The 16619-nt window shown below is 37.8% G+C and overlaps 1 protein-coding gene across 5 annotated transcripts in view; it reads right to left on the bottom strand.

The window, feature by feature from the left end:
* The window catches only part of CADM2 (cell adhesion molecule 2), a 779394-nt gene that overhangs the window by 104412 nt on the left and 658363 nt on the right, over nucleotides 1–16619 (bottom strand). For all 5 annotated transcript variants that reach the window (XM_029082119.2, XM_029082121.2, XM_029082116.2 and 2 more), the window contains 3 exons: nucleotides 13004–13156; nucleotides 10379–10516; nucleotides 1957–2127 (listed from right to left, as the gene is read on the bottom strand). In XM_029082119.2, coding sequence (XP_028937952.1) covers nucleotides 1957–2127; nucleotides 10379–10516; nucleotides 13004–13156 — 462 coding nt within the window. The remainder of the gene's footprint in view (nucleotides 1–1956; nucleotides 2128–10378; nucleotides 10517–13003; nucleotides 13157–16619) is intronic.

Raw genomic sequence — 16619 nt, 5'->3', positions numbered from 1 at the left:
TCAATTAGTCTTGGCACTCTGCTTGGACATAGTCACTTGCATCTCTAATTTGATGTAAAATCTGAGTCACTTAAATTCCTTTTAAGATTTTCTTAACTGCATTACTCAAAAGGCCACTAAAGCAATTTGGATCATTTGAGAGCTCTTTAGCATAAAGATACTCTGGAATTCACAGTGTTTACAAGAGATTATTGGATCATCTTGGGAAAAACAAGGAAAGAATAGGAAACAATCATTGATGCTCATACCCTAATGCCTAATTGTACTGAATCATCCCAAGTTAAATAGTGAAACATAATTTGAGGCATATCTATAGGGTTATCTTCCACAAAATTCTTAAACAGTCTTCCCTCCACTGATCTAAGTGATGGAATTCAAGCTCTGGCCATCAGATGTGTCACTCTGACAGCACACTGAAGGTCCAAAGGGGCCTTAATACCGTAAAGGGCAGCGGCTGTGTCTTATATGGATGAATGGATCAGAAAGAAGTCAAGGGCAACATATTCTGTAGACAGATCCCAGAGTATTTGGATTGGACAGGGCATCAGTAGGGAACTAGATGTCCACTTACGCACATGCGGTCTCTCTCTCTGTCTTCCCTCCCTCTCTCTCCCTCATCACAGACTATAAAATTTCATAGTTTTAAGCACTCTGTTATTTCATTGCCCTAAAGAAATATTAAAAATCAGAGCCAATTTTGCTTTCTCAAGATTACCTCTCCTTATCTACCCATCACCCCCCCCACCACACACACACAAAAAAAAACTGTTGAAAAGCTGAGGATATGGTTAAGAAATCTGATCTCTAATTCTCTACTCTTCTCCCTGTCTTTCTTTGTTTACACACATATGTGTAACCCATATTTATTTGCATCACTTTTCTTTCCCCCACCGCATACTCGAATATAGGTATTTTATTTTTAGAAAAGTCAAAATGAGAGCACACTTGATATGTGCACCATCCCTCTCCAGGGATCATCTATCAGCTCTCCCCAGGCTGCCAACCTTATCATCTTGTTTTTCACACTTGGAAATAACCCTTCAGTAAATCCCATCCTTCCTTACTCAGGCAATTAAGAATAGGAAAAGAGAATCCAGCTTACTTTCTCTCCATCACTCACCAAGTAGTCTGGTTACACTCACCTCTTCTGCAGAGGATGAGCGATATAAACCGGATTATCCTGGTTCACTGCCAAAGGCTATGTAAGACTGTTACGGGGCAATGCCTAGGAAATGACTACTGTAAATGATTAGTTGGATTATTTTTAAAATTCATAAACTGAGCCATATCCTTTCCTATCCAAACACTATTAAAAACATGGTGCCATGCAGAGTTAGAAACGGCTAGGCTCTCAGGCCCCTACCAGGTTCAGGGGAGAGTGGCTATTGTCATTTCCTGGCCTCTGAGCCCATGGCTGTCCCTGCTTCCACTGTCTATATTTCTTTTGGGTGTGCACTTGATATTATGGATGAATAGACATAGAGTTTTAGTTGTCATGCATCAGTGATAAAAGCTATTCTTATTTTTATCTGCATGGACTGTCAAGTTTCTTTGGATAATTAAGATTTTTATTGCAGGACATCTGAAAAAAATTATTTTCAGAAATTAGCATTAAATGTTACTCTTAAATACTCTCAAGTACATCATAGGAAATGGGCCTGCACTAAAGTAGAGTCTAGAAAACATTTTATTAATGGCTATTATGAGAAAAACAATGTCATTTTAAACCTCAGAAACAGCCATTTTATATTGCTTCATTCTCAGTTGAGACCCCATGAGGAGGAATTACTTCAAAATAGAGTTACTATTTGAAAACTATTTAGCCAGTCCTGGCCTTGACCTTCATAATGATGGAACATTTCTGTTTGACTAAGAAAATAACAGATTACAAATTTACAAGAAAAGGGAGGCCTTAGGGAGGGTGGGAAGGAAGTCAGGGGAAAAGGATTTACTTACAGTGTATTTCTAGGACCTGCATTGCTACCTGAGGTGTGGAGTTTAGGGATTCATGTTCTACTCTGCAAATTACTTTTACCCCATCATCATTTCGATCCACTTGGAAATCTAGCGTGCTGCTGACAGTGAATGTCTTGCGATTTGCATCCTCTTCTTTTAAATATTTAACATCTGAAATGGAAATATAACATTTGTAGTTCCATGACATTTCCTTTCAAAATATTAACAGACTGTATTAAATCAAGTCAGCTATTTACACCTTCTTTTCCCAGATTCCTTACAAGTAAATATTTGCCAGCTTAACCGTCAATCTAGTCCAGTCTGATAAAGGACCAATACAACCATTCCCTGAAATGAATTTAAACAGATAACAGAGCCAATTTTAAAATGAAACAAAGAGAAGAACTGTTTCCACCCAATCTCCAGATTTTAATCTCTCCTCAGCTTGTTCTGTCTGCATGCAGTACATGAGGGTGAGCCATTCTGCTTTCCTCTGAATCCCTCTCCCTTTGGTATGCATAGTTTTATACCAGTCCCTGTTCTCAAGGAGTTTGCCATCTATCTTTATTTGAGATACAGAAGTAATGAAGATGGAGAAAGTGATTTTAATTCACCAGGGAGATATGGAAATTGAAAAATGCTGGGCAAAAAAATGCGAGCAATCCTTTAAACTCATTTTAAAACTGTCTCTCTTTCCCTTGCTTTGTCCACAGCTTTCTGCCAAATTCTTTCCTGCATCCTAAGAAACAGCTCCTGATTATTGTTTTTGCAATGAAAATCCTCTTTTTGCATACAGTAGATCACTGTGATTTAATTTACTTGGAGAGAATGGACAACAACAAGATGGTAAAATAGTACCTCAAAGGAGACCTGAATCAGTAACATTAATTGAGCATTTACTCTGTGCAGAGCACTGAAAAATAGAGTTGAGCACTTGGGACAATAGAGTTAGTAGAGATGACCCCTAACTCAAGGATCTTTTAATCAAGCAAGCAACTAGAAATCAGAAATCAGGAGAAATCAGCAAAACCTCAAACATGGCCCATAGCCAGCAGCCATGAAGGAATCCAACAAGAAGCAAGTAAAAGAGAGGGCTTCTCTCTGAGCAGAAGGAAGAAGATCTCAGGATAAAAAGGGAGAAAGAAAAATAGCACAAGGCATTGTGGGTTGCAGGCAGCAAGGGGCATGTTTGCTATACATAGGCATGATGTTGAGGGGATTGTCAATCAGTTTTATCAGCCATTTGCATCATTTCCTCACTGTTAGGTAGGGTTATGTCCAAGGCCCTAAAGGGAGATATTTGCTGCTGCTCATATCTCTCTTTCCTCCCCTTTCTAGGAGTGTATCTTTTTACTCATATGTATATAGATGTTAGTGTTTTTTTTTAACATTTTAAAGTTTTAAGGTGAGGTTGTGGGGAGAATCTAAAGTCTGCTATAATGCAAAGATGCAAATATTTTGTTCAGAGATGCCCTTAAAGAAATATTGGATTTATATTATTCAGTACACAGCTATTTGCATGGCTCATTGATTTTTGTTTATTTCAGCAAAAGAGCAGCCTTGTCATATTGATTTGTCATAATGAAGATCTTAAAAATAAATTTTAGTAGAGGAATAAACAATTGAGATCATATACCTGTTCTCTTCATGTACTCTCTCTCAAACCCCAAAAACCTTTTCAGTGAGTGCTATATGTAGGTCACTTCTGTTGAACAGATTTGGATAACTCGTGTGTGTGTGTGTGTGTGTGTGTGTGTGTGTGTGTGTGTAAAAATCTCATTAGGTAGCAGAACATGACTGAAGGTTTTTATGAGAAGCCAATTTAATAAACAGGGATTTAAATTTCGAAAGCTGCTTTTTTACGATTATATAGTTGCGATCAGAAAAATAGGTTTCTACTGACTGGTGATAACTCAAGAACCAGGATCCAGTTCTGTCATATTTTCTACATTTTAGTTATGAATAAATTACATCTGATGTAGGATTATATTTTTCATTGGGTTATAAACATGTGTCTATATTAAATGCCCTGCCCTATTTTTGCTGACCACATCTACTTTAGGCTTCTATATAAGCACATTTAGTTCTCCTTTAGTGATCATACTAGAGTCCTCAAATTTGAGGTCCCAGTTCCCCTCAAAGGCAAGTTGAGATAGAAAGATGAAGTTATTTTTAAGTTCTCGGTTAAAATAAAAATTGACAAGATTTCTTTGGGTTTCCAACTGTCAGAGACTTGCCAAATACTTACCTTTCTGTTAAGTTATTTTCCTACTTGACAGAGTGTTACTTTTGTCTGAATTTGAAACACCCAAGAGAAGAGTTTCAGGGGTAACTTTTGAAATCACTGGACATGGAATAACCTTTAAGGTTTGCTTTAGAAATGTATTATTTAATTCTGAATATTTTCATTTTTTTATTTTCAATTATGTCTGTGAAAAGCAACAGAACATAAAAAGCCTAGTTCTTGCCCTTGGGGAGCCATTTTCATTGTTTTAGGAAGATTGGGTCTCACTTTTTTTTCAGGTTAATGTACGATTGGTTCTCATTTAATGCTAAGGTTGTATTCTCATAAAACCTCACATTAAAGAAAACTACAGTATAGTACTTTTCTGACTCCAAATGCATGCACACAAACAGTTTCTTTGACAAAGCACACCAAGCCCAAGACTGAGTGGATAATTGAAAGGAGAGTATAAGAGCAGGCTGAATAGTAGGTCTTGATGGTATCAGATGGAGCAAACTATCCAACAGCATGTCTCCCTCCCCTCAGGTAGGAGAATCATAAATACATTCATCTTGAGTCAGAGGGCAAGCAAAACCATTCTGGAGAGCAACGAGTGATGAGATGACTTGATGGAAGGGAAAGTTAATGTTAGTTAAGCATGCTGAAATATTGTGATGGAGGAGGTGAGAAGCCAAGTAACTGAAGTCATTCAAATTAAAAATAATTAGAGACATAATTAAACATTTAGATGTTAGGAAACGATGGAGGAAGGATTCATGGGGAAATCTACCAAATAGGATTGTAATGGTAAATAATTTATAAATAAGTAATTTGCTCATCAATTATTTTTATTGAAACTCATTTCTCGAAGAGCAGGTACTGCAGTGATATATTTTCCTCATTTACTGCTGGGTTTTTTTTTGCAACCACAAATTATTATTTTTTGCAGTCCCTCCCTACTAACTGGGTTGTTCCCATGCTGTTCCACCATGAAGTAATGCACTAAGAAATGAGGAGGCTTTGAATGCCAGATGCATTAGCAGAGCATTTCCATATTTATTTTTTCAGATTTATCATTCCACAATTCTAGATCAATCACAAAAAACCAGCCAATGCCATTGCACTCCTGACCTCATTGAAGCGGTCAGGATATTGTTCTGCTGATTTGCCTCCCTGATGCATAGTGTTCTTCAAAGCTTGCCTTGAGAAAGGTACTTTAAGTTGAGAAATCAATATCCACATTACTTACTTTTTTTTAAAAAAAGTATATTCCTTCTACCTCGTACTCAGCAAACATTGATAACATTTGTCTGTCTATCTTTGCCATGTTCTTTTTAAAAAAACTATCTCAGTGGTGTTTTGTTTGCCTTCCTCTTTCTGTCTCACTAATCTTTCAGCCACAGTCTCCTCTATTTTAATCAGTCATATTTATTGAAAACCTACTGTGCAGAGCACTGTATTAAGTGCTTGGGTGTGTACAATAGAATAGAGTTGGTAGAAAAATTTCCTGCCCAAAACAAGCTTACAGTCTAGAAGGCAGTAAAGATAGTGTGATGGCAGCAGACCCTGAGGGAGTTTACCTGGACTGACCCCTGCTGGGTTTTGGCTGCACTTACTCCAACCATCAATCAATTAATGGTATTTATTAATAATGATGATACATAAGTGCTTACTATGTGCCAAGCACTGTACTAAGTACTGGGGTAGATACAAAATAATCAGGTTGGATGCATCCCTGGCCCATTTGGGGCTCACTATTTATTTATTGAGCACTTGCTCTATGCAGAACACTGTACTAATCTCTTGGGACAATACAATATAACAGAGTTGGTAGAAATGTTCCCTTTCCTCAAGGTGTTTCTAGCTACTTGTCTATTTTTCTCCTCTCTGTCCCCTTCCCCTTTGACTATCTTTTATTTCCATCACTTTTCTTCTCATATGCCTTATTTCAGCTATCTCCTGTCTCTCTCCATCCCTCTTCTTTGCTTCCTCCTCCCTTACATCTCAGTCTTGCCACCTTTAGGTGAGGCGGCTTGGAGCCTGTTTTCAATTGTCTCACCAAAGGGCTGATAGGAAAATATGGCCCGAGGCTTAAACTTGGGCCATCAAAATAGCACATCTGGAAGAAATGGCAACTCTTCTCCTGCCAGGGCAGCCTTACTGTAATCCATCAAGCAGCTAGGGTGATAGCTACATTGTCATTATATACATCTATATACTACACACACTTTCCAGTTTAGTTCCTTTTCCTGAGCACGTAGTTTTTATCGCATTGACTTATTTTATACTATTCTGTGTATTTTTATGACTACAAAGCAACTGAAATGCTTTTCAGTTTTATTATTTTAAATGGGGACAGATCTATCTCATTATTTACAGGAGCCCTACTCCCTTGTCAGAGTTCCTGAAGGACCAGCCATTCATCCTTGGGCGCTGTGACTTTTTCTTTGCCACTTCTGTCGTAGAATCACGCCCAAAGAACAGTAGTCATTGCCACTGCCCTCTATCATGTCCCCATAAGACTCGATCAGGAGATGTCAATGGACGTGCAGAAGCCTCTTTGATTATTATGGCAGGCTCCCTCTCTTCCCCCAAGACAGCTGCACATAATCCCTACTCTATGCTGCAAGGTCCTTATGAACAAGGTCAAGGCCTACCAATTCTATTGCAATCCTCCAAGTGCTTGGTACAAAGCTCTGCAAACTGTAAGAACTCAGTAAACCCTATTGATTAATTGATTGCCTTCTCCCTGCTCCTCCCCCAACCCCCCAACATACAGGGTGCCACACCATGTCTTTGTGTTCAGTCCCTCTTCTCCCCCCAAACTGACAGCCATGAGTCATTACAGTTGGAACTGGGCAGACTACTGTTTCCTTTTTTATTTATTTTTTAATGGTATTTGTTAAGTCCTTACCAGGCACTGTTCTAAGCATGAGGGTAGATAGAAGCTAATCAGGTTGGACACAGTGCAAGTCCCATATGGGGCTCATAGTCTTAATCCCCATTTTACAGATGAGGCCCAGAGAAGTTAAGTAGCTTGCCCAAAATCAAACAGGAGACAAGTGGGACATCTGGGATTAGAAACCAGGTCCTTATGTCAGGGCCAGAATCAAGTTGCACAACATATTATCAGAAATAAAGCAAAGGTAACCACTGAGTTCTTAAAGAATGTAAAATTGAGTCCCACCCTAACCTCCATGACTTCCCAGGATTGTTTTATTCTTGCTGTTGTTTTTGGCCTGAGTTGTATTTTCGTCTGGAGAAAATCTGAACACAGATTATTTTGTCTGTGGCCTCAACATGGACATTTTAAAAAAGATCACAATAATGAAGGATATTTCACCACTGGCAATATTCACTGAAACAAGAATGACTTTCCCAATATTAACAATCTCATTAAATAAGACCCTTCAACCTTCATCCTCGAAGGATTACTGAGCAGATTGGATATCACTGGCAGTAGCTATGGGAAACACCATCCAAATTTCACAGAGCAAGTCTGATGAGGATCAATTGAAATCATATAAGGAGAATTGGCAGGACATCTAATTTTTGGTTATTTAACAGTCTCTCTTTTTGACCTCATATGATTGTAGGCCTTTTATAATTTGAACATATTTCCAGGATTCTTTAACCATAGTCCTTACAAAATATATTTTACAGAAATTGTTTATGCCCCAGTTCCTTGGAATTAGTTAAGGTAGTGTGGTTTCCCCTTTTTTCACTCCCCAATAACATGGCATAATGCCTAAATATCAAGGTTAAGACTCGTCATTCTTTCTCCCTGTTCGGCACTCACGTTTTGTTTATTAGCTACTGTGTTGGAATGGCTCATAGTAATACTAATAATTGTACTACATATTAGTTAAGTGCTTATTATGTACCATGCACTATACTAAGGACTAAGGTAGATATTGAATAATCTGATTAGACAAAGTCTCTGTTCCAGGTAGGGGAGCACTGGTTAGAGAGATGAAAACTAAGACATAGCCAATGCGTGTACACCAACCTCCCCTTTTCTTCTCAGTACTTTTGAGGATGGAAAGGGAGGAGGTAGGGATTACTACAAGTCCCAGAAAGGGATCTAAATGTAGAAAGTACCCAGGAAGACCTAGACTATAGAAGCTCAAGGAAGAACATCTGGCGATTGCACTGACGGATTTATCAGTTCAGCCCAGAAGAATCCAAAACATTAACTTATTTTTCTAAAATTAGCCGTGAGATCTGACAAATTCCAGGATTATCTCAGCTAAACCAGGACAGATGGTCAGCATTAACAGAAACCTCAACTGTGAATAGAAGCAGGTTGAAGGGGAAAATATAATGGTGGAGGGATAGGGTCACGGGGTCCTAACAATGACTAGCTGGGGTTGTTGGTGGACTCCTGAAATGCACCCATCTGAACTATGACCTTGGTTCAGTGACCATGCAACAAAGGTACCATCAGTGTCTATCAAGTCTTGGGGTGCACTATAGGTCTCAAATGTAATTATTGAAATTATGACAGATGACTGTAGGAGATCTAATGGAGTAGGACAGACTGTGAAAGTGAGTCCATGAGGCAGGCAAAAACCAGAGACTTACATGTCTAGTGGTTGTATGGCCAGAATTTCAAGTGACAAGAAGATGAGCCATAGAGGCGGTGAAATGAACTGGGAGAGAAGAATCCTTCTGGATATTTTTGATTAGGACATAGTAGGAGAGACTAGCAGTAAGACCAAAATCTTGAGTCCTGGATCACTTGTAAATAATCCTGTTTAATATCCCTTATAGTAAAATAAAATCCTCCTTGTGGTTTTTTATGTACTTTTTAAAGCTCATAAATTATAATTATAATTTATAAATGATAAATTTTCCTTCAGCCTTGCTTACCTAAATACAATCTGACTTATTTGGTCTTTAAAAAGGTCATTAATCATTACCACGCAAGGAATTACACTTAAAACCCAGCCATCACTGCTTAGGCTTCCTTCCCTTGGTTAAAGGATCCATCCCACTGCATTTATAGCTAGAAGCTGTCTGGGGTGGCATCAGGGGAATAAGAAAATTAGGGTCTCTGTCATTTGTCACACCACCATTTCTGCTATCTCTCTCTTCTGCCTGAAGGGTATTCCCACTCATACTACCCCTTGACATTATCAGAGTCTTTTAAGCACCCTTATATTTTTCCAGCTTTTTTTTTTCATGTTCCATCACTCACTGGTCATTCCTGCTAGTTCTTTAGAGATGGGAAGCATTTGAGAGCTTCACCCTTTCTCTTTCCGTATCAGAGGCTTTTCTTAATGGCTAATGGTTTTCCACCTCCCACCCGGGCCCCCACTTCATCTCAGTGATCACACACATCCATCCTCCAACTGTGACTTCTTATTTCTTTCCTTTCTGGACTATTTTCAACTGGGTCTGACTTCATCCTCAATCTTCATTATTTTCCTGTCCCACTTTCTTCCTTTCTGTTGAAGGATATGCACTTCAGTAAGGAGGGGGAAAATGGTGGACTGGAGAAGTGGCTCTTCCTCTTGCCCAAGGAAGAGGCTTTAGTAGAGGCCATTGTACCCTGTGTTGAAAGCCCAGGGACATAGTGGTAAATAATATTTCAGGCAAAGGGACATCTTAAGTGAGATTGTTAAAATTGAATCAGATTTTGATGTTTTGGAAAGAAGAACCTAAACTCTTGCTACTCCCCAGGTCCAAAGTGGACACATTATTCAGCCAATAAGGTCCTCACTACTACCAAGGATAATAAATATAAGGACATCCCTGTAAATGTCTCTTCATGCCAAGCTCCCATTGGTACATCCTGGCATCATGCCAAAATTTTTCAACAGTTGTGTTGCACTGCCTAGTTCTAGGTGAACTGTCATCTCATCCCTTTGTCACATGCCCAAGATTTCCCCCACTCCTCACAAGTCTCATGGGGAGTTGTACAACCCATGAGAAGGTCACTAAGGACCACTGACCTGAGAATTTACTGCATCAGTGCTCTATGTAATGCTCTAAAGGTTTGAAAGTGTTCACGCAGAATCCCAAGGCCCCTGCACACAACCCGAGAGTCTTGAGTCCTGTAAAATCTGGCACAATAGATGCTAGGCCCCAAGTGCCTCACCTCTATTGTAATGAATTTAATATATAATTATCTAACATTGCTCTCCAGTTTGCAACTCATTAACTTGGATTACAGAAACATCTTTTCTTCCTTACCTTTAATCTCTTTCTCATTCTTGAACCATCTGATATCAGCTGCAGGTTTGCTACCAGAGGTTTTGCATGTTAACTGCATCATCTCTCCCTCCATAACAGGGGATGTAAACCCACTAATCTGTGGCTTCTCAGGAACACCTATAGAATAAACAGTAAAGACACAGAGAAATAGAATGACTGTTGTCAATTAGTTTCTGCAAAATCTGAACCACTGTCCTCAGGAATAAGGCTAAACTAAGTTAATTGCTAACACTGTAGAAGAGTTTTATATACAGTAATTAGGTATTCACTTCATGAATGACAGCTCATCAGGAATAAGGGTCACAGGACACTTTCCCATTCTAAATTGAAGTAAATATGCCTGGATTCTTAGTGAACCCACAGTTTGTGTTTCCACTATGAAACCAGTTCAGCCCGAAAGTTTTTCTAATACTTTTAGCAGAGGCAAGTAATAAAATTTATGCAATAGCATGTGAATAGTCAAGGAATTACTTGGTGTAAATTGTGAAATAACTCAGTGACGGTTTCAAAGATTTACACATTGAATTAGCAGATTCAAGGAAGGACTAATTTTAATGGTAAAGGAAGGGTCATTCTAATAATAATGTCATCTAATACACTATTTCTAGATTTTTTTAAAAGCACTTGAAATGTGATTGAATTTATTCTAATGCTTTTTCTAAGCACTAAAATATGAATAATTCCTGATCAGGGGTTAATTTTTCTGTTAATGGTTTGTTAACCTTTCTAAACCTTCAGGTTGCTGACACAGAAAAGTCGCAAAACACCAAAAGGTTTCTGGAGTTTACATATGCATCATCTTTGATGATATTCTACCATGAAATTTACTAATCTATTTCTAACTTGTGATTGTGTAGTTAATTTATATAAAGATATTCTATATCTGATTAAAAAGATGGCATGGAATAATCTCAAAAGAAAAATTATTTTGTCAGTGTGAGTCATTAAGGATTTTACACTGTCCTTCAAAATATAATAAAATTGCAGTGTGATATGTTTATAAGGCCTGCTGTTTTCTGATGAGGGAAAAAAATAGACAATGAAGGAAAGCACTTGAAATGAAGAAAAGATGCTAAAGTCAGAAGAAAAGAAGCATAGATCACATAGGCATGATTTGCAGCTTCTGGTTAAGTATCTGGGTTGCATTATTTTTTAACCTCTTAATAATAATAATATTAATAATAATTATGGTATTTGTTAAGCACTTAACTATGTGCCAGGTACTGTGCTAACCAGATTCTGGTGAAATATCTGGGTTGCATTATTTTTTACCTCTCAATAATAATAATAATATTAATAATAATTATGGTATTTGTTAAGCACTTAACTATGTGCCAGGTACTGTGCTAAGCACTGGGGTGGACACAAGCAGATCGGGTTGGACACAGTCCCTGTTCCACATGGGGTTCGCAGTCTCAATCTCCATTTTACAGATGAGGTAACTGAGGCCCAGAGAAGTTAAGTGACTGGCCCAAAGTCACATAGCTGATAAGTGGCGGAGCCGGGATTAGACCCCATGACCTCTGACTCCCAAGTCCAAGCTCTTTCCACTGAGCCACACTGCTTCTCTTAAACACCCTTTTATCTGAACTATTTCACCATTATTAAATTAATTTCATAAATTTCATAATTTCATAAAATAAGTTCAACTATTCATATAATTCGTTAATTCATGAGATGGCTCACTGTGTAAAAAAAAATTTGTGATTAATATTTTGCTATACTCCTTTTTTAGGAGGAGGTGATTGTCTTTCAGAGCAAAGAGGAGATTTTTTTATAAAACAGTCACAGTGGAATTTGCAAAGAAACATTTTACATCTTGTGCACAACATCACTTCACTACCTGGATTAGCTTCATTATTCCCAGCAGAAAGAACAGTTTGTGTTAGTCCTATTAAAATGCAACTTTCTGCCTTTTATTCATACAGTAAAGGTTTGCTCGGGGAATCAAGAAATAAGTCTTTAAAATCATATAATGTTTCTTTAGACAGATGTGTTTCAATGAACTACAGAAATTCCAATTGATTGGGCTGCTGACATTCATGGAATCAAATAAAATTTAGTACTGGGCATCTGTATGATATACTGCTTTTTGGTGTCACTTTAACCTTTGGAAAAGTAGCATTGCATTAGAGAAGGAAACATAAAAACCCTAAAGGTAGAAGTGACAATGTTTAATTTATACAGGAAACAACATCAGAATGAGTTGAGGAAAAAAAAAGAATTCTGTGTAATCCCAGGACGTTTAAAAAAATTTCTGACTATTAATATTTTTGTTTCCATTTTTAAAAATTTTATCCATGATGATTTCTTCAAAAACATGTGGACAAAATCAGTAAAACTTGTAGGCACCCTAAGATGTACACACAACTGTTAATTATGGAGTATGTTGCTATACACCCTGGTTAACATAAGAACCATGATTCTTCCTTATGTCTTTATATTCTAGGCAAACCATTTTAGGTTCAAATGGGAAATGAGATCATTTTCTCAAAAAAAAATAAAAATCAACTAGAAAGGGAATTTAAGATTGGTGTCATTTTAAGTAGTATATCGCTGCTCTGTTTGGTATTACACATTAGTATTAGTAGCATTTGTACTTACCCAGGACAGTGAGGAAAGCCTTGGAGGTTTTGACAGGCATAGTAAATAAAGAACAGGTATATTGTCCTTCATCTGACAGAGACACATCACTGACGCTGATGCTCAGTTCATGCCATGATGCTCGAACCAGCTCAATCCTATTGTCCCTCAAAGCTGAGGAAAGATAAATATACACAATGTAGGATGTTAAAAATCTGAGTCACTGCCCTAGTACAATAAACAACAGTAATATGTTTTAAGTCAAGCTGGAATGCATCGCAAAAATGTTTATAATAATGGTAGTATTCGTCAAGCACTTACTTTGTCAAGCACTGTACTAAGTACTGGAGTAAATACAAGGTAATCAGGTTGGCCACAGTCCCTGTCCCTTAGTGGGTTCACAGTCTAAGTCGGAGAGAGAACTGGCATTGAATCCCTATTTTAAAGATGAGGAAACTGGCACAGAGAATTTAAGTGATTTGCCTAAGGTCACACATTAGGCAAGTGGCAGAACTAGGATTATAGTCCAGGTCCCCTGACTCCTTGGCCCATCCTCAGTTTGCCACACTGCTTCCCTATCAACTTCACTTCCTTTAGGTTCAGGGCGTACAAGCGTTTTTTTGAAGGTCAACCCCCTTCAAGAACATTTTAAAAATCCATACACTAAGGAACTTTTCCATAAACTGGGTTTTATTTGTTTTGTGCCCTGATATTAATAACATACTGCTGTTTTTTGAATGATCTCTGAAAAGTCAATTTTGGATGGAATCAAGTAAAATTACTAAAGGGAGGCAGGAGACACATCCTTTTTTAAGCTCAGCAGCTCAAAAGCAAAGATTTTCTGTTGGATTGGATGGGATAAATGTGTATTCCATTTCTCTCCTTTGCTCATACTTCAGCAAAGTAATCTAAATAAAATGGTTTGCTTTTTCGAGTAGAGGTTTGAATGTATTTTCCAGATAACCAGTTATCCTGGCAGCCCATCCCCAGGAGAACTTGCCTGGGGTATTTTGTGGGTAAAGCTGGCAGCTGGGTGCTTTCTACCATCTGCACAGTGGTCATCACTCTAGTCTTTAAGCTTTTGAAGAAAGCAAAAGGAGTATTTTCTCCTTGGGCCAAAGGTTGCTAGCAGTCAGAAGATCATTCCTTCCTTAATCCAGTCTTAAAGCTGATTGAAAGGAAGAATAGATTTTCTCTCTTCCATGACTATACACTTTACCATTTTGAGTGAGCATTCCTCACCAAGCACATAGTAACTATCTGAAAAACTATCTGAAATTCATTAATGCGGTAATTCAGAAGGTGTTGAATTTCATAACCAAACATACTATAGAAAGCTTAAAATAATAGGAGTGGTAGTGGCATGCACATTATGGCATTATCAGCTTACACTTTTCTATGACCTTCGGCTGATGAGAAAAAAAACAAAACTCTGAAGTACTATAGAATATTTTACTCTCTCCTGCATTCTCAAACACTTTCAGATAGACCTGAGGAAAAATCTCCCAGCACAAGGAAAAATCATTAAATTTATTCATGCATAGTAATTTCTTCATGATTTTATAGAAGATTTAAACATGTGACGGTATTTACAGAGCTTTAAATAATATGTAAACACATTTTTCAGTTAGTATGAGATAAGTGAAAAAAGGGTGTGACTTGTGATTTCATTTAACTAGGTTGTCAGGAAAACAGGGAGCCTTCTATTTTTCTCATCCCAATTTTACTGCCTCTATCCCACAGAATAGGCCCTGTGCATGTTACAGGAGGAAATGGAAAGCATGGAAACTTTAATCAGAACATCATACTAAAAACTGTTTTACAGTTTACTGATTTATAAACCACTTATCACACAGCACTTGGTTAAAGGAAAGCTCTCAAAGAAAAAACTTCAAATCCTTGCCAGGATGCTAGCTGGATAAACATGTTGCTCACCCCCTGTGTTCAATCTCATTTCCTGCTAACCTGGGGTCACCTAGAAAGGAGATAAGGCTTATGTATTTATAGCAACACTTGGAAAGTTAGTTTAATTCCTTCCTTGCCATATGGGAGCAATAGAGTCACACTGAAATATGCACAGAATTTACTGGCTTTCACCCTCCCTCTAGCCTCCTTCCACTCTCTGGGCACCTTTAGCCCCTGGGGTTATGCTGCCCTTTATTTCTCCATTCTGTTCCCTAATTACCTTCAGGTTATGGTTCTGGGGTGCACATAGGCAGATTGCCTTCTTCCTGCCTGCTTAGGCCCAGTGTTACAGAGCCTCATTGCTATTGATGTGTAAAATAAATCTGCCAAAGTGAAAAGAGTTCATTAGAAAATCCAAAGCAAAGACAAGGATGTCTTTCATTCACCACTAACAAACCAAATGGCCTTGGGAAAATATCTTTACCATTGTGAACCTCAGTTTCACTAACTTTAAAATAGGGATAATAATACTGTCCTTTCCATTCTCACTAAGATACTGTGAAGATTAATGAGCTGATAGAAAAAAAAACTACTCCCTCAGAAAAAGAAAAGTGACACAAACATGAAAAAACATTGATATAATTGGGACAAGTGTGTGATTATTGGAAGATTTGGGCATGATTCCTGGGTATTTCTAGAGGTGTTAGGCTCTCAATTCACAGGAGTCCTACTAAACTTAGAAACAAGTTATTTGGAAATTTTGAGAAATATAGGGCTGGCCTGAAGAGATTAGATTCTGGTTCAGTGTGCTTTTTTTCCAACCCTAACCAGAATAAGATGATGCTTAACAGATCTGACTTCTAAACTTATCCCAATATTCACAAACAGCGGTAATATAGAATATACCATCAATAATGGGCATCACACATATAGCAAGAAATCCAACATACTACAAAATGTCCTTATGAACTGTGCAAGGGTTGCTGAGATGGCCTGTGTATGACCCCTGACCATTAACATACTAAACACTTGTATAAGGCCATTTTCAGCTTTGCAGTTGTAGATGCTAGGTGTAGCTTCTAGAAAATGGGCCTGGCAGAGAACTCAGGTTCTAATCCTGGTTCCACCATTTGTCTGCTGTGTGTCCTTGTGCAAGTCATTTAACTTCAATGTACCTCAGTTACCTCATCTGCAAAATGGGTATTTCAACTGTGATCCCTATGTGGGGCAGAGACTATATCCAACCTGATTATCTTGTCTCTACCCCAGGGCTTAGTACAGTGCCTGCCATACAGTAAGTACTTAATATCATAAAAAAACTAAAAAAAAATAGTTTTGTTTCACAGTGTTACTTGTAAGGGTTGATTTTAAAAAAATCAAAAATTCATTTCAAGAGCTGGATTAAACACATTCCCAACTGGATACTTTAAAAATGAATTTCTTTAAGACCAAAAACCAAAGAGATTTCCTTATATTCCTGTGATTTAAAATGAACTAACCAGTTAAGGCTCTTTCTAAATACTATAGCTCATGAGTTTTTAGGCACATGGCACCATGGAGATGACAACCATTTAAAACTTAAGAGATCTATAGACATTCACCTTGTGTGCACAAAAGAAGCACTGACCAAAGAGTAGGGTTTTATTCAATATTTCTGAACTTGGGAAAATGTTATTTTTTCAGTAAACCATTGTTCTAAATTGTTCAAATCTATCTTTAGATTTCATGCTAA

This window comes from Ornithorhynchus anatinus, chromosome 17 (assembly GCF_004115215.2).
Source record: "Ornithorhynchus anatinus isolate Pmale09 chromosome 17, mOrnAna1.pri.v4, whole genome shotgun sequence".
In the NCBI taxonomy this organism is placed as follows: domain Eukaryota; kingdom Metazoa; phylum Chordata; class Mammalia; order Monotremata; family Ornithorhynchidae; genus Ornithorhynchus; species Ornithorhynchus anatinus.
The sequence above is the reverse complement of the archived record's forward strand: the minus strand, read 5'-3'. Positions and strand labels throughout refer to the sequence as shown.